This window comes from Nerophis ophidion, linkage group LG15 (assembly GCF_033978795.1).
Source record: "Nerophis ophidion isolate RoL-2023_Sa linkage group LG15, RoL_Noph_v1.0, whole genome shotgun sequence".
In the NCBI taxonomy this organism is placed as follows: Eukaryota; Metazoa; Chordata; class Actinopteri; order Syngnathiformes; family Syngnathidae; genus Nerophis; species Nerophis ophidion.
The window spans coordinates 6130909-6151995 of NC_084625.1; the positions used below are offsets into that span (position 1 = coordinate 6130909).

Genomic DNA, 21087 nt, shown 5'->3' on the forward strand with positions numbered 1-21087 from the left:
CCGCATTCCAAGAAACCAGACCCCCACCACCCTTCCCATGCACTTGTTATCTGGTGTGAACATGTAAGGCATTTCCCCTGCAGGGTTCAGAGGTGTCGGGCCGCTTCCTCTTTAAATGCCACTCCGTCCTCCGTCCTTCCCGCTGCGCCCGACCCGACCACCAAGCAGCGCAACCCCCCCCCCCCCCCCCCCCCCACACACACACACACCTCACATGCCTGGCCTCGGGCGGGGGAGAGGGGGGCTGGCAGTCTGGTCACGTAGGTCCCACTGAGGGATGGGGAGGAACAAACAGGAAGGGGGGGAGGGGGTGCAGGGCTCTGCCTGAAGACTTGCGCATAGATGCCAAGTTTTCCAGATTTTCCGGAAGACTTCCGGAAATTGCACTTGACTGCAGACACCCTGTGTCCAAATTTGGGGGCTACAGTGGTGTTCAAAAGGGGGTTGTCTTTTTTTTTTTTTGCTTAGACTTTTAAAAAAAAATCAATCCATATTTATATAGCCCTAAATCACAAGCCACAATGACATCCTCGGTTCAGATCCCACATCAGGGCAAGGAAAAACTCAACCCAGTAGGATGGCAATGAGAAACCTTGGAGAGGACCGCAGATGTGGGGTCTTTGCTGTCTTCCAGCATTCTGCTTCAATGCCTTTTCTTAGGGGCACTCACCTTTTTGTTTATCTTTGGTTTAAAGGCCTACTGAAAGCCACTACTAGCGACCACGCAGTCTGATAGTTTATATATCAATGATGAAATATTAACATTGCAACACATGCCAATACGGCCGGTTTAGTTTACTAAATTGCAATTTTAAATTTCCTGCGAAGTACCCTGTTGAAAACATCGCGGAATGATGATGCGTATGATGACGAGTGTGCGTGACATGCTGCACTTCGACAGCGTCTTATTCTGATCATCCGTGTTGTAGTTTTTTTTTTTTTTTTTTTTTTTTTTTATTGAGATTCAGCATCAGACGTTCCTATCCATTACATCATATATATGTTGTCTGCCCTAAATGTTAAAATATTTGTTTATACCCAAACCATACACCCCAACCCTCAAAAAAAGAAACAAAAAACATAGTATCTACAAATACATCAATTGGATAAACAAAAAATAAATACTACATTAATAATAATAAACAGAAATAAAATCAGAAAATACAAAATTGAAAAAATATATATAAACAGATACATGTATATATACACACACATATATATTAATATACACATAACTTCCTCATGCTCTCTCAGGGAGAGCATGTCCCAAATTCCAAGCAACTGTTTTGAGGCATGTTGGAAAAAAAATAATGCACTTTGTGACTCCAAAAATAAAAATGGCAGTGCCATGTTGGCATTTTTTCCCATTACTTGAGTTGATTTATTTTGGAAAACCTTGTTACATTGTTTAATGCATCCAGTGGGGCATCACAACAAAATGAGGCATAATAATGTGTTAATTTCACGACTGTATATATCGGAATCGGTAATTAAGAGTTGGACAATATCGGAAATCGGCAAAAAGCCATTATAATCGGAATACATTTTGGTACCGATACCAAAATACTGGTCTCGGGACAACACTACTTGCACCCAAAACACAATTTTAACATGCCTTTTTAATAAGAAAAACAGACTTTCAAAAAAATATTGTCTTAAAAATGAGAATGTATTACAAAAAAACACATTAGTTTTATGAAGTATTAAATTAATGTACCGCATTTACCTTGTGAAGTGGACTTCCATGTCATTGCCTTCCGGCAGCTTCTCCATATTTTCATGGATTGATGTCTGCCATTTAGATACAATTTTGACATTCAACTGTTTCTTTTGCAACCGTCTATTTCCGCAAAGAATAATGACGCTCGGATGAATGGGACCTGAGCGTACAGACTGCAGATACATCAGATACATATCTAATTAACATCCACTTACGAAAGAGGCCTGGGTCGGATTTGAAAAAGACCCAGAACCCCTTGCAGCACTACCTGTTCCCGGACGCTACAATATAAACCCCCGTCCTCCCCAACCCTGCCCATCTCAACCTCCTCATGCTCTCTCAGGGAGAGCATGTCCCAAATTCCAAGCTGCTGTTTTGAGGCATGTTAAAAAAATAATAATGTACTTTGTGACTTCAATAATAATTAAAGCTGCAAGCAGCGATGGACGGGACCAACTTTTGCTGGGGTTTCCTGCCTTTACCCATTCAACATATCTTTACCTGCACATTACCTACCTTCCCTGGATCCTGGGGTCACACTGGTGCTTCTTTCTTTCACCCATACATGCTGGTGCTTCCTGCCATCACCCAGACAACATATCTTGACCTGCACATTACCTACCTTCTCTGTATCCTGGAGTCAGACTGGTGCCTCCTTCTTTCACCCAGTTAACATACCTTTACCCGCACAGTACCTACCTTCTCTGCATTGTGTGGTCACGCTGGTGCTTCCTGCTTTTAAGCGGCCATCTAGAAACGGCAGCAGCATCAGCGCAGCGGTTCTTTGAAGGCTCGTAAAATCAAAACCGGAGCAGTTAGAAAAACTCTTTGCGCAACTTTTAATCAGAAGGGTTCAATCTCTCTCCTATGCGAGTTTGTAGCCAACACAACAGACGCGCTCAGAGGAGATCATGTTTGAAAAAAGGTGACAGGTTTTTACAAAATTTTTGTTTTGAAGGGGTAATTGCCAACTTATTGTTGCTTTTTCCTGAAGGATATCAATTAATGAAATGTAGGTCTAAGTGAGACCTACATAGAGGTTTTTGTTTCAAGTCTCTACGACATTCCTACTGGAAGTTACAAGCAGTTTTGTCTGTGTTTTCTTCCTAGGAGCAGTTGTCTGTTTTATTCGTAGGGGGCGCTAGAGCGCAATTTTAAGTTTTGGGGTTTTGTTTTTTATTAGATTGCAATTTTCACCAGTCCTGATATGTGTGTCCAGTTTGGTGAGTTATGAAGCATTTTAAGGGGGTCAAGTTACAGCTCAGAGGCAAAAGAGAAATTTTTAGGAAACTTTTGTTTTGAAGGGGTGTTTGCCAATTTCCTGTTAATTTTTGCTGAAGGATGTCATTTATGAAATGTAGGTCTAAGTCAGACCTACATAGAGGTGTTTGTTTCATGTCTCTACGACATTCCTAACGGAAGTTACAAGCAGTTTTGTCTGTGTTTTTTTGAGGGAAATTTATAGTTTTGGGGTTTGTTTTTTTTATTTGATGGCAATTTTGGCCAGTCCTGATGTGTGTGTAAAAATTCGGTGAGCTTTGAAGCATGTTAAGGGGGTCAAATTACAGCTCAAAGAGGCGGAGGTATAATAAAAATAAAACCTTAGAAGTACAATAGGGTCCTCCGTCCCAAAGGGACATTCGGTCCCTAAATATGGCTTTTTTTTTTTTCCCCATAACTTGAGTTTATTTATTTTGGAAAACCTTGCTACATCCAGCGGGGCATCACAACAAAATTAGGCATAATAATGTGTTAATTCCAGGACTGTATATATCGGTATCGGTAATTAAGAGTTGGACTATATCGGATATCGGCAAAAAAGCCATTATCGGACATCTCTAATTGTGGGGAATGACAATTCCATTAATTGCCCGAGTCTAATTAGAATTTCGTCAAGTGACACAATGATGATAAAAAATGTTTGTCTGCATTTTTTTTCATCGTCATTTATGTCCTCTAATTGTTGTTGAACTATTTATTTATTGGCCTTTGCACGACAAACACTTCTAGTGCAACAAAACATCAGGTTTTATGTGATTGTTGACGCATATCAATTATGTCCACTAATTGTTGTTGAACTATTTATTTATTAGCCTTTGCACGACAAACACTTCTAGTGCAACAAAACATCAGGTTTTATGTGATTGTTGATGTTGACGCATATCAATTATGTCCACTAATTGTTGTTGAACTATTTATTTATTGGCCTTTGCACGACAAAGACTTCTAGTGCAACAAAACATCAGGTTTGATGTGATTGTTGATGTTGACGCATATCAATTATGTCCACTAATTGTTGTTGAACTATTTATTTATTGGCCTTTGCATGACAAACACTTCTAGTGCAACAAAACATCAGGTTTTATGAGATTGTTGATGTTGACGCATATCAATTATGTCCACTAATTGTTGTTGAACTATTTATTTATTAGCCTTTGCACGACAAACACTTCTAGTGCAACAAAACATCAGGTTTTATGTGATTGTTGATGTTGACGCATATCAATTATGTCCACTAATTGTTGTTGAACTATTTATTTATTGGCCTTTGCACGACAAACACTTCTAGTGCAACAAAACATCAGGTTTTATGTGATTGTCGATGTTGACGCATATCAATTATGTCCACTAATTTTTGAACTATTTATTTATTGGCCTTTGCACGACAAAGACTTCTAGTGCAACAAAACATGGGGTTTTATGTGATTGTTGATGTTGACGCATATCAATTATGTCCACTAATTGTTGTTGAACTATTTATTTATTGGCCTTTGCACGACAAACACTTCTAGTGCAACAAAACATCAGGTTTGATGTGATTGTCGATGTTGACGCATATCAATTATGTCCACTAATCGTTGTTGAACTATTTATTTATTGGCCTTTGCACAACAAACACTTCTAGTGCAACAAAACATCAGGTTTTATGTAATTGTTGATGTTGACGCATGTGACTTCCTGCCTCCTCCAGGGCGATGTTCATGAGCGGGCTGAGCGAGAGCAAGCAGACGCACGTGCGCCTAAGGAACGTGGACGCCCCCACGCTGCAGATCATCATCACCTACGCCTACACGGGCCACCTGGCCATCAGCGACAGCACGGTGGAGCTGCTCTACGAGACCGCCTGCTTCCTACAGGTCAGCGGGTCCACGTGGCGCCGGTCTCCTTCCTCAAACTGACGGCGTTTTTATTTCCCTCCCCGGCAGGTGGAGGACGTCTTGCTGCAGTGCCGAGACTACCTGGTGAAGAAGATCAACCCGGAGAACTGCGTGCGCATGCTGAGCATCGGCGACCTGTTCAGCTGCAGCGAGCTGAAGCAGAGCGCCAAGCGCATGGTGGAGCACAAGTTCCCCACCGTGTACCGGCAGGACGCCTTCCTGCAGCTCTCGCACGAGCTCCTCATCGACGTCCTGAGCAGCGACAACCTCAACGTGGAGAAGGAGGAGACGGTGCGCGAGGCCGCCATGCTGTGGCTGGAGTACAACATGGAGGCGCGCTCGCAGCACCTGTCCTCCGTGCTCAGTCAGATCCGCATCGACGCGCTCTCCGAGGTGACGCAGCGCGCCTGGTTCCAGGGCCTGCCCCCCAACGACAAGTCCGTAGTGGTGCAGGGCCTCTACAAGTCCATGCCCAAGTTCTTCAAGCCCCGCCTGGGAATGACCAAGGAGGAGATGCTCATCTTCATCGAGGCCTTGTCGAAGCCGCAGGACGCGGCCCGCCTCTTTTCCATGTCGCCGCCCACCACCGTGGTGTGCTACAGCCCGCAGGCCGAGAAGGTCTACAAACTCTGCAACCCCCCCGGGGACCTGCAGAAGGTGGGGGCCCTGGTCACCCCGGACAACGACGTCTTTATCGCCGGCGGACAGATCATGTCCATCGCCACCCACGGCATGGTGGACCTGCGCTCGGTGGACAGCTTCTTCTGGTTCGACGCCCAACAGAACTCCTGGGTGGCCAAGACCCCCATGCTGTGCGCCCGCCTCAAGCCCTCGCTGGTCTACTGCGACGGCTACATCTATGCAATCGGCGGCGACAACGTCGGCGGCGAGCTGAACAAGCGCACGGTGGAGCGATACGACTGCGAGAAGGACGAGTGGAGCATGATGAGCCCGCTGCCCTTCGCCTGGAACTGGTGCACGTCGGTGGTGGTGCACGACCGCATCTACGTCATGACGCACGACATCATGTACTGCTACTTCCCGCGCGGCGACGCCTGGGTGGAAATGGCCATGCGCAAGACCAGCCGCTGCTTCGCCTCCGCCGCCGCCTTCGGAGACCTCATCTTCTACATCGGCGGCCTCCACGTGGTCAGCAACTCGGGCATCCGCTTGCCCACCAGCACCATCGACGGCCCCTCCGTCACCGTGGAGGTCTACGACCTCAACAAGAACGAGTGGCGCCCCGCCGCCAACATCCCCGCCAAGCGCTACGCCGACCCGTGCGTGCGGGCGGTGGTGCTGCTCAACTCGCTGTGCATCTTCATGCGCGAGACCCACATGAACGAGCGCGCCAAGTACGCCGTCTACCAGTACGACGTGGAGCTGGACCGCTGGTGCCTGCGGCAGCACGTGTCCGAGCGCGTGCTCTGGGACCTGGGCAAGGACTTCCGCTGCGCCGTGGGCAAGCTGTACCCCTCCTGCCTGCAGGAGTCGCCCTGGAAACCGCCCACCTACCTCTTCTCCCCCGACGGAGCCGAGGAGTTCCAGATAGACGGGGAGCTGGTGTCCCTCCCCCACGTATGGCTCTGAAACACGCCCCCTAGCGGGGAAGGTGAGACTCCACCGGACGGACGATGTCACATACCCGCGTCAAAAACATTCGACCACATAGTAATCTTTGCTCATTTCCTTTTTCCCACCGTTTTTGTCCGCGCTATGAACATGACGACGCACGTCACCCTTTTTCTGCACGTCTAAAAGTGCAGCAACTTCTCCAAGCATCCATCTAGGCCTGGGCTGCTCACCAATTAATCAACTCATCCGACCATAAACTATTAACTTGGTAGTTGCAATCCATGAATAGTCAGCATTCTTCGTCTCTCCTTTCCAAACCAAACACAGGAGGGTTCACTTTCTGCATCGCTTTTGTTCAAAAGTAGAAATAAATGAGCAGAGTTAACCATCATGTCAGCCATCCGCAATCGTCGTCCTTCCGGAATTAAATGAACAGAGTGTACCCTCTTGTCAGTCATTCGCAATCTTTGTCCCTGCGGAATTAAATTAAGAGTGAACCTTACTTTAATGAAACAGAGTGAACCCGCTTGTCAGTCGTACGCAATCTTTGTTCCTCCGGATACAAATTAACAGAGAGAAAGTGCTCGTCAGTCGTTGTTTCTCCGGAATTAAATTGACAAAGTGAACCCGCTTGTCAATCATACGCAATCATTGTCCCTCCGGAATTAAATGTACAGAGTGAACCCTCCTGTCAGTCATCCACAATCGTCGTCCCTCCAGAGATAAATGAACAGTGAACCCGCTTGTCAATCATACGCAATCATTGTCCCTCCGGAATTAAATGTACAGAGTGTACCCTCTTGTCAGTCATCCGCAATCGTCGTCCCTCCGGAATTAAATGAACAGAGTGAACCCTCCTGTCAGCCATCCACAATCGTCGTCCCTCCGGAATTAAATGAACAGAGTGTACCCTCTTGTCAGTCATCCGCAATCGTCGTCCTTCCGGAATTAAATGAACAGAGTGTACCCTCTTGTCAGTCATCCGCAATCGTCATCCCTTTGGAATTAAATGAACAGAGTGTACCCTCTTGTCAGTCATCCGCAATCTTCGTCCCTCCGGAATTAAATGAACAGAGTGTACCCTCTTGTCAGTCATCCGCAATCGTCGTCCCTCCGGAATTAAATGAACAGAGTGTACCCTCTTGTCAGTCATCCGCAATCTTTGTCCCTGCGGAATTAAATTAAGAGTGAACCTTACTTTAATGAAACAGAGTGAACCCGCTTGTCAGTCATACGCAATCCGTATATAAATTAACAGAGAGAAACTGCCCGTCGTTGTTTCTCCAGAATTAAATTGACAAAGTGAACCCGCTTGTCAATCATACGCAATCATTGTCCCACCGGAATTAAATGTACAGAGTGAACCCTCCTGTCATCCATCCACAATCATCGTCCCTCCAGAGATAAATGAACAGTGAACCCGCTTGTCAGCCATATTAAATGAACAGAGTGTACCCTCTTGTCAGTCATCCGCAATCGTCGTCCCTCCGGAATTAAATGAACAGAGTGTACCCTCTTGTCAGTCATCCGCAATCTTTGTCCCTGCGGAATTAAATTAAGAGTGAACCTTACTTTAATGAAACAGAGTGAACCCGCTTGTCAGTCGTACGCAATCTTTGTCCCTCCAGAATTAAATGAACAGAGCGAACCCTCCTGTCAGTCATCCGCAATCTTTGTCCGTCTAGAATTAAATGAACAGACTGAACCCTCTTGTCATTCATCCGCAATCGTCGTCCTTACGGAAATGAATGAACAGAAAGAAACCGCTCATCAGTCATTGTTTTTTCCGGAATTAAATCGGCAATGTGAACCCTCTTGTCAGTCATCCACAATCTTTGTCCCTCCGGAATTAAATGAAGAGTGAACCCGCTTGTCAGTTGTTTGCAATCTTTGTCCCGCCAAAATTAAATGAACAGAGGGAAACTGCTCATCAGACATTTTTTCCGGAATTAAATTGACAAAGTGAACCCGCTTGTCAACCGTACGTAATCTTTGTCCCTCCGGAATTACAGGAACAGAGTGAACCCTCCTGTCAGTCATCCGCGATCTTTGTTCCTCTAGAATTAAATGAACAGAGTGAACCCTCTTGTCAGTCGTCTGCAATCTTTGACCTCCCCCCAGAATTAAATGAGTCAAATCAATTACTCAAACAATAGTAAAAGAAATCGATAACGAGCGCGTTTGTTAAATACCAGAATTAAATGAACAAAGTAAACCCTCTTGTCAGTCATCTGCAATCTTTGCCTATCATTCACAATCCTTATGTAAGACAAGAACACTTTTTTTCTTAATGCATTCTGACTTGTAAATAAATGCTAGCAAGCGTCAGCTAACAAAGGAAGTAATGGGAGTCGCTCTAACATGCTTTGGGACAAATGATGATACAGAGACTTATATTTTTGAGCCTGAACATAAGGAGGGTGAGCTACAGGTTTTAGAAGCTGTGTGCGAAACACATCCAGCTTTAGTGAAACTTTAAGCATCATGTAGCAGTTTTTCTAAGTGCTAAACCCTTAATACCAACTACGAACATATTAAAACAATCACGTACTGTACAATGTCTGCTCTCACTGGAATACTGACTGCTGGGGTGTTTATATCTTCCCGTCTAGATAAAGAATTCATCGTAATCGAAGGTTTAAAAAAGAAAATTTGGATGTCAAAGTTGACTAACTTCTCGGTTTATGTCCACGTCCTTCCTGTCCAGGTGAGAAGCATGATTTTTAATCCAGAATTAACTTTCACCAACTCAGAGGCGATGCGGCAGCTCACCATTTCGCTATATCAATATAGCAGCAAAAGCTTGTTAGTCCTCTCTCTCTCTCGGCGCCACTAAATAGTTGATCTGCGTCAGCACTTATAATAACAATACCGTCGATCCTGACGACAAATATAGTGAGTTTCTTACAAGTATCATTATCACTGGAGGACGAGGAGGAGCTAAACGTGCTTCAGTACACACCGTAGCTCACGCCGTCACAATGTACAAGAGCGTTTCTAGTCGATACTGCTATGATTACGTCTATTTTTCCAGTATCACAAAATCCTTTATCATATTATGTTTAGAAAGTCAGTAAATGCGTCCCTGGACACTCTGAATATGACCAATGTAGGATACTGTAACTACTTGGTATCGGATCGATACCTAAATGTGTGGTATCATCCAGAACTAATGTCAAGTATCCAAAAACTTAAAGTAGCAATGATTGTCACACACACACACGAGAAGTGGTGAAATTACTCTCTGCATCACCCCTTGGGAGGTGAGGGGAGCAGTGGGCGGCAGCGGTGGCCACGCCCGGGAATCATTATGTTATTATAATAGACATGAAGAAAGAAAAGTAGCTTCCATATGAGGAGGTGTGAACAAGTGATGACATAAGTCATGGTCCCAATAACATTGCATCTAATAGAGAATGTTTCTCATCTAAATGAGGGTGGTACCCTCTGGTCAACATATGAAATAACAAGTGTGTGTAAGAAATTGAAATGTGCCCCCTGTGGCCAAAATTAAGAAAAATAAAATAAATATGTAGATAGAGACAAACTGTAATAACTTGAAGTAAATAATGAGGATTAAAAAACAATTACAAATGATACAGATTTTTGAAAAAAATTACTAAAATGTGTCGACTTTTTTCTGATAAAACTGGGAACAATTCTCATATTCTTTCTGTTTCTGTAATATTGCCATATTTTCTCGTAAAATTATTACTTTTTTATGCAAAATGGCGACATTTGTCGTATAAAATTCGGACTTATCACAATATTGCCCAATTTTTTTGTTGTTATTATATGTTGGCCCTGCGATGAGGTGGCGACTTGTCCAGGGTGTACCCCGCCTTCCGCCCGATTGTAGCTGAGATAGGCGCCAGCGCCCCCCGCGACCCCGAACGGGAATAAGCGGCAGAAAATGGATGGATGGATGGATAAAATAGTGACATCTTTTTAATTAAAATTCTGACTTTTGTCAAGTGGAATTTTGATTATTATAATATTGCCAGCCCTGCGATGAGGTGGAGACTTGTCCAGGGTGTACACCGCCTTCCGCCTGATTGTAGCTGAGATAGGCGCCAGCGCCCCCCGCGACCCCAAAGCGGTAGAAATGGATGGATGGATTATAAGTGAAGAATAAGTGATTATTACATTTTAGAGCAGGGGTCAGCAACCTTTTTGAAAACAAGAGCTACTTCTTGGGTACTGATTAATGCCAAGGGCTACCAGTTTGATACACACTTAAATACATTGCCAGAAATAGCCAATTTGCTCAATTTATATTTAATAAATACATCTGTATGTATAAAAAAAAAAAGGGAATTTCTGTCCGTCATTCCGTCATACATTTTTTTCCTTTTACGGAAGGTTTTTGTAGAGAATAAATGATGAAAAAAACACTTAATTGAAAGGTTTAAAAGAGGAGAAAACAGGAAAAAAATGAAAATTTAAATTTTGAAACATAGTTCATCTTCAATTTCGAGTCTTTAAAATTCTAAATTCACCGGACAAAAAGAGAAAAATTAGCTAATTCGAATCTTTTTGAAAAATTTAAAAAAGAATTTATGGAACATCATTAGTCATTTTTCCTGAGTAAGATGAATTTTAAAATTTTGACATGTTTTAAATAGGTTAAAATCCAATCTGCACTTTGTTAGAATATATAACAAATTGGACCAAGCTATATTTCTAACAAAGACAAATTATTTATTTGAGATTTTCCAGAACAAAAATTTTAAAATAAATTCAAAATACTTTGAAATAAGATTTAAATTTGATTCTAAAGGTTTTCTAAATTTGCCAGAACGTTTTTTGAATTTTAATCATAATAAGTTTGAAAAAATATTTCACAAATATTCGTCGAAAAAACAGAAACTAAAATGAAGAATCCAATTAAAATGTATTTATTATTCTTTAGTGAAGTGAAGTGAAATATATTTATATAGCGCTTTTTCTCTAGTGACTCAAAGCGCTTTACATAGTGAAACCCAATATCTAAGTTACATTTAAACCAGTGTGGGTGGCACTGGGAGCAGGTGGGTAAAGTGTCTTGCCCAAGGACACAACGGCAGTGACTAGGATGGCGGAAGCGGGAATCGAACCTGCAACCCTCAAGTTGCTGGCACGGCCACTCTACCAACCGAGCTATACCGCCCTTTACAATTAAAAAAAAAATACTTGAACATTGATTTAAATTGTCAGGAAAGAAGAGGAAGGAATTTAAAAGGTAAAAAGGTATATGTGTTTAAAAATCCTAAAATCATTTTTAAGGTTGTATTTTTTCTCTAAAATTGTCTTTCTGAAAGTTATAAGAAGCAAAGTAAAATAACAAATTATTTTTTCAAACTAGTGAACCTGCGATGAGGTGGCGACTTGTCCAGGGTGTACCCTGCCTTCCGCCCGATTGTAGCTGAGATAGGCGCCAGCGACCCCAAAAGGGAATAAGCGGTAGAAAATGGATGGATAAACAAGTGAAGACCAAGTCTTTAAAATATTTTTCTTGGATTTTCAAATCCTATTTGAGTTTTGTCTCTCTTAGAATTAAAAATGTCCAGCAAAATGAGACCAGCTTGCTAGTAAATAAAAAGCATTCAAAAAATAGAGGCAGCTCACTGGTAAGTGCTGCTATTTGAGCTATTTTTAGAACAGGCCAGCGGGCGACTCATCTGGTCCTTACGGGCCCTGTTTTATGTTTTTTTTGGGACAGTTTTATGGGTACAATAGTGTACTCATTATCTGCTTTTTTAGCCACCTCCGACTTGCTGTATGTTACGACTTAGAATGCATAAAGAAAAACATACGTGCAGAGGATTGTGAACAATAAGCAACATTCCACTAAAAGTCCCCCCTTAAAGTTATTAAAAGGACGACTTGTGGTGTTCTGATGACATCATTGCTGACTACACATGGTGTTATCAGCCCAGGCCTAGCGCCATCTTTTAATTCCTCACAACACCTCGGACGTGCGTCTTTTTTTTTTCCCCCTCGAAAAAAAAGGCCTTGCAGTTTTCTTTTGATATCTTTTTTTTGGTAAAAAGTGGCGGAGTGCCTGCAGGTCTGGTCGCCCGCCACCTCGCCGCCGCCTCCACGGGCCACGCCTTCCACACAACCAGCAGTTTACGCCTCACGCCGTGAGTAACATGATGGTCGCAAACACACACACACACACCTCCACTATCGGTTTATTGTTTATTTCCAAGCTGCTGAAAAAAAAATATATATATATATGTGTGTGTATATGATACAAATATCTATTTTTCATATGTTGAAAAGATGTGTTCTAGTGTGGGGAAAATAACCAGGTCTATTTTGTATTAGTTGTTTTTTTAATTTAATATTACTGTAGTGTGACTGTGGCTAGAACCCCTTTGTCCCGTCCCCAGTAACGATTCCTGATTGGTTGCGAAGGGAGGGGGGGGGGGGGGGCTGGCCCAGGGCTGTTGCCGTGGAAACCGGCCCCAAGCAACCACTAGCAGTGGCGCGGCCGCCTGGGGGGAGGAGGGAACCTTAAACCGTGAGCACAGGTGCTCCGTGGCGGACGTGTCTAGCATGTTTGGCTGCATTATATTCCTTTTGGCACTGTATTTGGAATGAACGTTAACTTATTAAAAAACCTACCAAAAACTTGTTTTTCTTCCCCCGTCATTTAAAAAAAATTACATAAAATTAAAGCTGCAAGCAGCGATGCACGGGACCGACTTTTGCTGGTGTTTCCTGCCTTTACCCAATCAACATATCTTTACCTGCACATTACCTAACTTCCCTACATCCTGGGGTCACAGTGGTGCTTCTTGCCATCACCCAGACAACATATCTTTACCTGCACATTACCTACCTTCTCTGCATTGTGTGCTTCCTGCTTTTAAGCGGCCATCTTGAGACGGCAGCAGTTCTTTGAAGGCTCGTAAAATCAAAACCGGAGCAGTTAGAAAAACTTTTTGCGCAACGTTTAATCAGAAGGGTTCAATCTCTTTCCTGTGCGAGTTTGAAGCCGAGCCAACAAACGCGCTCAGAGGAGATAATGTTTGAAAAAAGGTGACGGGTTTTTACAAAACTTTTGTTTTGAAGGGGTAATTGCCAACTTCCTGTTGATTTTCGCTGAAGGATGTCAATGAATGAAATGTAGGTCTAAGTGAGACCTACACAGAGGTTTTTGTTTCATGTCTCTACAACATTCCTACCGGAAGTTGCAAGCAGTTTTGTCTGTGTTTTCTTCCCAAGAGCGGTTTTGTCTGTGTTTTATTCCAATTTTGAATTTTTTTTTAAATTTTATTTATTTTTTTAAATTAGATCACAATTTTCACCAGTCCTGATGTGTGTTTCGAGTTTGGTGAGTTTTGAAGCATTTTAAGGGGGTCAAATTACAGCTCAAAGAGGAAAAAATTATCTTTTTTAGGAAACTTTTGTTTTGAAGGGGTTTTTGCCAACTTCCTGTTGATTTTTGCTGAAGGTCATTGTATAAAATGTAGGTCTAAGTGAGACCTACATAGAGGTTTTTGTTTCATGTCCCTACAACATTCTTAACAGAAGTTAAAAGCAGTTTTGTCTGTGTTTCTTCCTAGAGGGCGCTAGAGCGCAGTTTGGGGTTTTGTTTTTTTGATTAGATCGCAATTTGTGTGTTAAATTTGATGAGTTTTGAAGCATGTTAAGGGGGTCAAATTACAGCTCAAAGAGGCGGCAGAATAATAATAAAACCTTAGAAATACAATAGTGTCCTCTGTCCCAAAGAGACATTCGGTCCCTAATAAGTCACCAAAATAATACCAGCCCGTGTTAGCCTTTATTTTCGGTACATCAATATAACATCTGGCGTCACGTTGCAAGCATCAGGAAAAATAGTCTTGATCGTTTCTTCAATACAAAATGAAAATATATCAACAGGAATACAAAAAGAAACCAAAACCCGCTTTGTGTGTGTTTTTTTTTTTTCTCCCCCGCCTTCATCAAAACAAGAGCAGAGATGCAGTAAACAAAAAAAAATAATCAAAAAACATGCTTCTCATCCAGCAGAGCTCCAATTAGCATAAAAAAAAACACTTTTTTACAAGATAAAACACGACATTTGAAATACATTAAAAGGCTGCACAACATCAGGACCGTCGCCATCCAGTGTCCGGACATAACGTGGATACACAAACCCCGTTTCCATATGAGTTGGGAAATTGTGTTAGATGTAAATATAAACAGAATACATTTATTTGCAAACCCTTTTCAACCCATATTTAGTTGAATATTTCCAAAAACAATTTGAAATGTGGACTCGTCAGACCACAGAACACTTTTCCACTTTGCTTCGGTCCATCTTAGATGATCTCGGGCCCAAAGAAGCTGGCGGCGTTTCTGGATGTTGTTGATAAATGGCTTCCGCTTTGCATAGTAGAGCTTTAACTTGCACTTACAGATGTAGCGACCAACTGTGTTTAGTGACAGTGGTTTTCTGAAGTCTTCCCGAGCCCATGTGGTGATATCCTTTAGAGATTGATATTTGTTTTTGAGGGATTGAAGGTCACTCCGCTTACATGGAGTGATTTTTTTTCCAGATTCTCTGAACATTTTGATGATATTATGGAGCGTAGATGTTGAAATCCCTACATTTCTTACAATTTCACTTTGAGAAACGTTGTTCTTAAACTGTTTGACTATTTGCTCACGCAGTTGTGGACAAAGGGGTGTACCTCGCCCCATCCTTTCTTGTGAAAGACTGAGCATTTTTTGGGGAAGCTGCTTTTATACCCAATCATGGCACCCACCTGTTCCCAATTAGCCTGCACACCTGTGGGATGTTCCAAATAAGCGTTTGATGAGCATTCCTCAATTTTATCAGTATTTATTGCCACCTTTCCCAACTTCTTTGTCACGTGTTGCTGGCATCGAATTCTAAAGTTAATGATTATTTGCAAAAAAAAAAACATTATCAGTTTGAACATCAAATATGTTGTCTTTGTAGCATATTCAACTAAATATGGGTTGAAAATGATTTGCAAATCATTTTCAACCCATATTCAGTTGAATATTTCCCAAAACAATTTGAATGTCAGACCACAGAACACTTTCCCACTTTGCTTCGGTCCATCTTAGATGAGCTCGGGCCCAAAGAAGCTGGCGGCGTTTCTGGATGTTGTTGATAAATGGCTTTCGCTTTGCATATTATAGCTTTAACTTGCACTTACAGATGTAGCGACCAACTGTGTTTAGTGACAGTGGTTTTCTGAAGTCTTCCCGAGCCCATGTGGTGATATCCTTTAGAGATTGATGTTTGTTTTTGAGGGATTGAACATCAAATATGTCGTCTTTGTAGCATATTCAACTGAATATGGGTTGAAAATGATTTGCAAATCCTTGTATTCTGTTTATATTTACATCTAACACAATTTCCCAACTCATATGGAAACGGGGTTTGTAGATCTTTTCTATTAGGATTCAAGAGCTTTTACACCACGTGTGAAATGGTGTTGCTAGGTAGAAAATGGCTTTTGTCAGTTTTGATGAGACTGATGCTGGTCCCCACACTGGTTGTCTCCATGACAACCTCAATATTCTTCATATCAGCTTCAAAACTCTGCAAACTAACCTAAAATACTTTTATGTACAAATATTTAAAAGGCATTGGTTCATGCGGGAATAAAAATCTATTCCAACGTGTATAAATACAACAAGCTAAGCCACTTTCTCGTCCTTTTCTAACCCTCCTGAAGCTGTTTTATCTCCACAGCAGGAAGAGGATTTGTACGCTCCATTCTTTGCAGTTTACCCGACGCATGAAACGTGACAGATTTGGGTCACGCGCAATCCACTTTAGCCGCCAGAAGACAGAGGAGTGTTGAGTATCTTGAGGTGGGTTTTTTGTGGCAATTTAAACTTTGACCTAGAGTGGCGCTTTCCATCATTTTCAGCAGACCGCATTGCAAACGGTTAACACCCCCCATCGAAAGCTGACGTGAAATCCACCCAGGAATGGGGCCATAAGAATCGCTTCGCTACAGTATGTGTCGAGATTGCTAACACCAAAGATGCTGTTACACCATTGCCTCTCACGCCCCCCCATTTGAGAAGGACCAAGTTAAACGGGCTGTTTAGAACTTGCTCAATTAAAAATAAGTTCTAAAGGAACATTTTAAATTTTGAAGCGAATGTTAATTATTTGTCTGCATTTGTCAAGATGCACGCTATTACCTCTCACGCCCCCCCCCCTTGGAACTTGTCCAGTTAAATTTTTCCAGGAAACAAAACATTTTCACGCCCCCCCCCCCTTTTGAAGCAAATTTTTAATTATTTGTCTGCATTTGTCAAGATACACGCTATTACCTCTCACGCCCCCCCCCCCCCCTGGAACTTGTCCAGTTAAATTTTTCCAGGAAACAAAACATTTTCACGCCCCCCCTTTTGAAGCAAATATTAATCATCGGTTTACATTTGTCAAGATGCACGTTATTACCTCTCACGCCCCCCCTTGGAACTTGTCCGGTTTAATTTTTCCAGGAAACAAAACATTTTCACGCCCCCCCTTTTTGAAGCAAATTTTAAATGTCTACATTTGTCAAGATGCACGCTATGACCTCTCACGCCCCCCCCCCCTTGGAACTAATTCACAATAACATTTTTCTAAGGAACAAAACATTTTCAAACCCCCCTATTTGAAGCAAATTGTAATTATTTGTCTGCGTTTTTATCAAGATGCACGTTATTACCTCTCACGCCCCCCTCTTGGAACTTGTCCGGTTTAATTTTTCTAGCACACAAAACATTTTCACGCCCCCCCCTCCCCCCTTGAAGTGAATATTAATTATCAATTTACATTTGTCAAGATGCACGTTATTACCTCTCACGCCCCCCCCCCCCCCCCCCCCCCCGGAACTTATTCACAATAACATTTTCCTTGGAAACAAAACATTTTCACCCCCCCCCCCCCTTTGAAGCAAATTTTAATTATTTGTCAAGATGTACGCTATTACCTCTCACGCCCCCCCCCTTGAAGTGAATATTAATTATCGGTTTACATTTGTCAAGATGCACGTTATTACCTCTCACGCCCCCCTTGGAACTTATTCACAATAACATTTTTCTAGGGAACAAACCATTTTCACGCCCCCCCTATTTGAAGCAAATTTTAATTATCAGTCTGCATTTGCCAAGATAGTTATTACCTCTCACGCCCCTCATTGGAACTTATTCACAATAAGATTTTCTAGGAAACAAAACATTTTCACGCCCTCCCCCCACCCCCCTTTTGAAGCAAATTTTAATTTTCAAGACGTACGCTATTACCTCTCACCCCCTCCCCTTGGAACTTATTCACAATAACATTTTTCTTGGGAAAAAAACATTTACACGCCCCCCCTTTTGAAGCAAATTTTAATTAGCGATCTGCATTTGTCAAGATGCACGCTATTACCTCTCACACCCCACTTGGAACTAATTCACAATAAGATTTTTCTAGGGAACAAAATATTTTCACGCCCCCCCCTTTTGAAGCAAATTTTAATTATCAGTCTGCATTTGTCAAGATAGTTATTACCTCTCACGCCCCTCATTGGAACTTATTCACAATAAGATTTTCTAGGAAACAAAACATTTTCACGCCCCCCCCTTTTGAACCAAATTTTAATTGTCAAGATGTACGCTATTACGTCTCATGCCCCCCCCGCCCCCTCCCCTTGAAGTGAATATTATTTATCGGTTTACATTTGTCAAGATGCACGTTATTACCTCTCACACCCCACTTGGAACTAATTCACAATAAGATTTTTCTAGGGAACAAAACATTTTCACGCCCCCCCCCCTTTTGAAGCACATTTTAATTATCAGTCTGCATTTGTCAAGATAGTTATGACCTCTCACGCCCCTCATTGGAACTTATTCACAATAAGATTTCCTTGGAAACAAAACATTTTCACGCCCCCCCCTTTTGAACCAAATTTTAATTATTTGTCAAGATGTACGCTATTACGTCTCACGCCCCCCCCCCCCCCCCCCCCCCCCCTTGAAGTGAATATTATTTATCGGTCTACATTTGTCAAGATGCACGCCATTACTTCTCATGCCCCCACTTGGAACTAATTCACAATAAGATTTTTCTAGGGAACAAAACATTTTCACGCCGCCCCCTTTTGAAGCAAATTTTAATTATCAGTCTGCATTCGTCAAGATAGTTATTACCTCTCACGCCCCTCATTGGAACTTGTTCACAATAAGATTTTTCTATGGAACAAACATTTTTCACGCCCCCCCCCCCTATCAAACTAATTTTAATTATTGCTCTGCATTTGTCAAGCTGCACGCTATTATTTTTTTCTAGGGAACACACATTTTTCACGCCCCCCCTTTGAAGGGAATGTTAATTGTCAACATGCACGCTATTACTTTTCACGCCCCCCCACATATGTCACAGCTAACGTTTAAACAGAGTGTGAAAGCCAATATCTAAGTTACAATTAAACCAGTGTGGGTGGCACTGGGAGCAGGTGGGTAAAGTGTCTTGCCCAAGGACACAACGGCAGTGAGTAGGATGGCAGAAGCGGGGATCGAACCTGCAACCCTCAAGTTGCTCCACTATACTGCCCCCAATGTTTCCTGCTGCTTTATCTTGACAATGTTTTTGGATGATTACCGCAGTGAAGTGAAGGCTTTTGTGTATGAGCTGTTACCGCGGTAACCACAATGTTGTGACAGCATCTTTAGTGTCTTACAGGAAGTACTCGTCGGCGCCACCTTGATGTGTGTGTGTGTGTGTGGGGGGGTGGAACAACTTTTGCCCCGCCTTTCATGACGTTGGCTGTGCGCTAGCTCCGCCCACTTACAGCCAAGGAGGACGCAGGACGTGGTCAGGGTTTGACATCCCCGGCGGGCTCGGACTCAGGCTCGGACTCGGGCTCGCCCGGCTGGGACCCGGCGGCGGGCTGGGCCAGGGTGGAGAACCAGGAGGACATGGCCGACTTGGCGCTGGTCAAGGCTCCGCCCACCGACTGACCTGAGGGGGACAGGCAAGGTATGAGGCTTGACAGACCACGCCCCCTGCCGCCGCTGACACTCTCGTCTTCTCACCCACGGCCTTGCTGGTCTGCACCACACTCCTGCTGGTGTTCATCATGGCGTTGCCCAGCTTCTTCCCTCGCTCGCTGCTGCTCACCGAGCTGAGACCACAACCACACACCAGGTCAGAACCTTCACTCTTACTCAAATGTTTAGTGCTGGTCAAGCTGACATGTTGGGGGACATCACTTCCTGTCACATCCTGTTTACACGGTCCCTTACTCGGTCACCTAAGTTGGGAAATGTGTGTTTATGATCGGGACCATTATGGGTCCTAGGGGTAAGAGTGTAACTTTATAACATGCTAGGCAAAGTTAGCATACTTCTAAGATAGCGCCGAGTGTCAAAATCCAGGATTTTAGGGTGAAACATACAAAGTTAGCATTAATAACATTAACGTGATGACAAACGGCAAAGTTAGCGTACATCTAAGATGGCGCCAAGTGTCAAAACCCAGGATTCTTAGGTTTATACGAATAAAATTGGCAGAAATGATAGAATCAATTGTTAGCTTTCAAGATGGGGAAGTCTCAAAACCCATGAATTTTAGGTTGAAATCATCAAAATGAGCTAAATTGCAGGCTAAAAAGTTAGCATGCTAATGTTAGCAAGAAGATATAGGCAAAGTTAGCATACTTCTAAGATGGCGCCAAGTGTCAAAATCCAGGATTCTTAGGTTTGTATGAAGAAAATTGGCCAAAATGATAGAATAAATGATTAGCATGCTAATGTTAGCTTGCAAGATGGGGAAGTCTCAAAACCCATGAATTTTAGGTTGAAATCATCAAAATGAGCTAAATTGCAGGCTAAAGAGTTAGCATGCTAATGTTAGCAAGAAGATATAGGCAAAGTTAGCATACTTCTAAGATGGCGCCAAGTGTCAAAATCCAGGATTCTTAGGTTTGTACGAAGAAAATTGGCCAAAATGATAGAATAAATTATTAGCATGCTAATGTTAGCTTGCAAGATGGGGAAGTCTCAAAACCCATGAATTTTAGGTTGAAATCATCAAAATGAGCTCAATTGCAGGCTAAAAAGTTAGCATGCTAATGTTAGCAAGAACACATAGGCAAAGTTAGCATACTTCTAAGATAGCGCCAAGTGTCAAAATCCAGGATTTTAGGGTGAAACATACAAAGTTAGCATTAAATGTTATCATGCTAACATTAACGTGATGACAAAGGGCAAAGTTAGCGTACATCTAAGATGGCGCCAAGTGTCAAAACCCAGGATTCTTAGGTTTATACGAATAAAATTGGCAGAAATGATAGAATAAATTGTTAGCTTGCAAGATGGGGAAGTCTCAAAATCCATGAATTTTAGGTTGAAATCATCAAAATGAGCTAAATTGCAGGCTAAAAAGTTAGCATGCTAATGTTAGCAAGAACATATAGGCAAAGTTAGCATACTTCTAAGATGGAGCCAAGTGTCAAAATCCAGGATTTTAGGGTGAAACATACAAAGTTAGCATGCTAACATTAACGTGATGACAAAGGGCAAAGTTAGCGTACATCTAAGATGGCGCCAAGTGTCAAAACCCAGGATTCTTAGGTTTATACGAATAAAATTGGCAGAAATGATAGAATAAATTGTTAGCTTGCAAGCTGGGGA

At 42.5% G+C, this 21087-nt stretch overlaps 2 protein-coding genes across 3 annotated transcripts in view; one reads left to right on the plus strand and one right to left on the minus strand.

Annotated features, from left to right (window-relative positions):
- kbtbd2 (kelch repeat and BTB (POZ) domain containing 2) overlaps window positions 1–14155 on the plus strand; it is a 30562-nt gene extending 16407 nt beyond the window's left edge. For both annotated transcript variants that reach the window (XM_061921309.1, XM_061921310.1), the window contains exons 3-4: window positions 4692–4857; window positions 4927–14155. In XM_061921309.1, the coding sequence (XP_061777293.1) occupies window positions 4692–4857; window positions 4927–6468 (1708 nt within the window). In that variant the 3' untranslated portion in view covers window positions 6469–14155. The remainder of the gene's footprint in view (window positions 1–4691; window positions 4858–4926) is intronic.
- Window positions 14156–14208: 53 nt separating this feature from the next.
- avl9 (AVL9 homolog (S. cerevisiase)) overlaps window positions 14209–21087 on the minus strand; it is a 39461-nt gene continuing 32582 nt past the window's right edge. Inside the window, 3 exon segments of the mRNA XM_061921311.1 lie at window positions 14209–14620; window positions 19247–19414; window positions 19489–19577. Coding sequence (XP_061777295.1) covers window positions 19269–19414; window positions 19489–19577 — 235 coding nt within the window. The 3' untranslated portion in view covers window positions 14209–14620; window positions 19247–19268.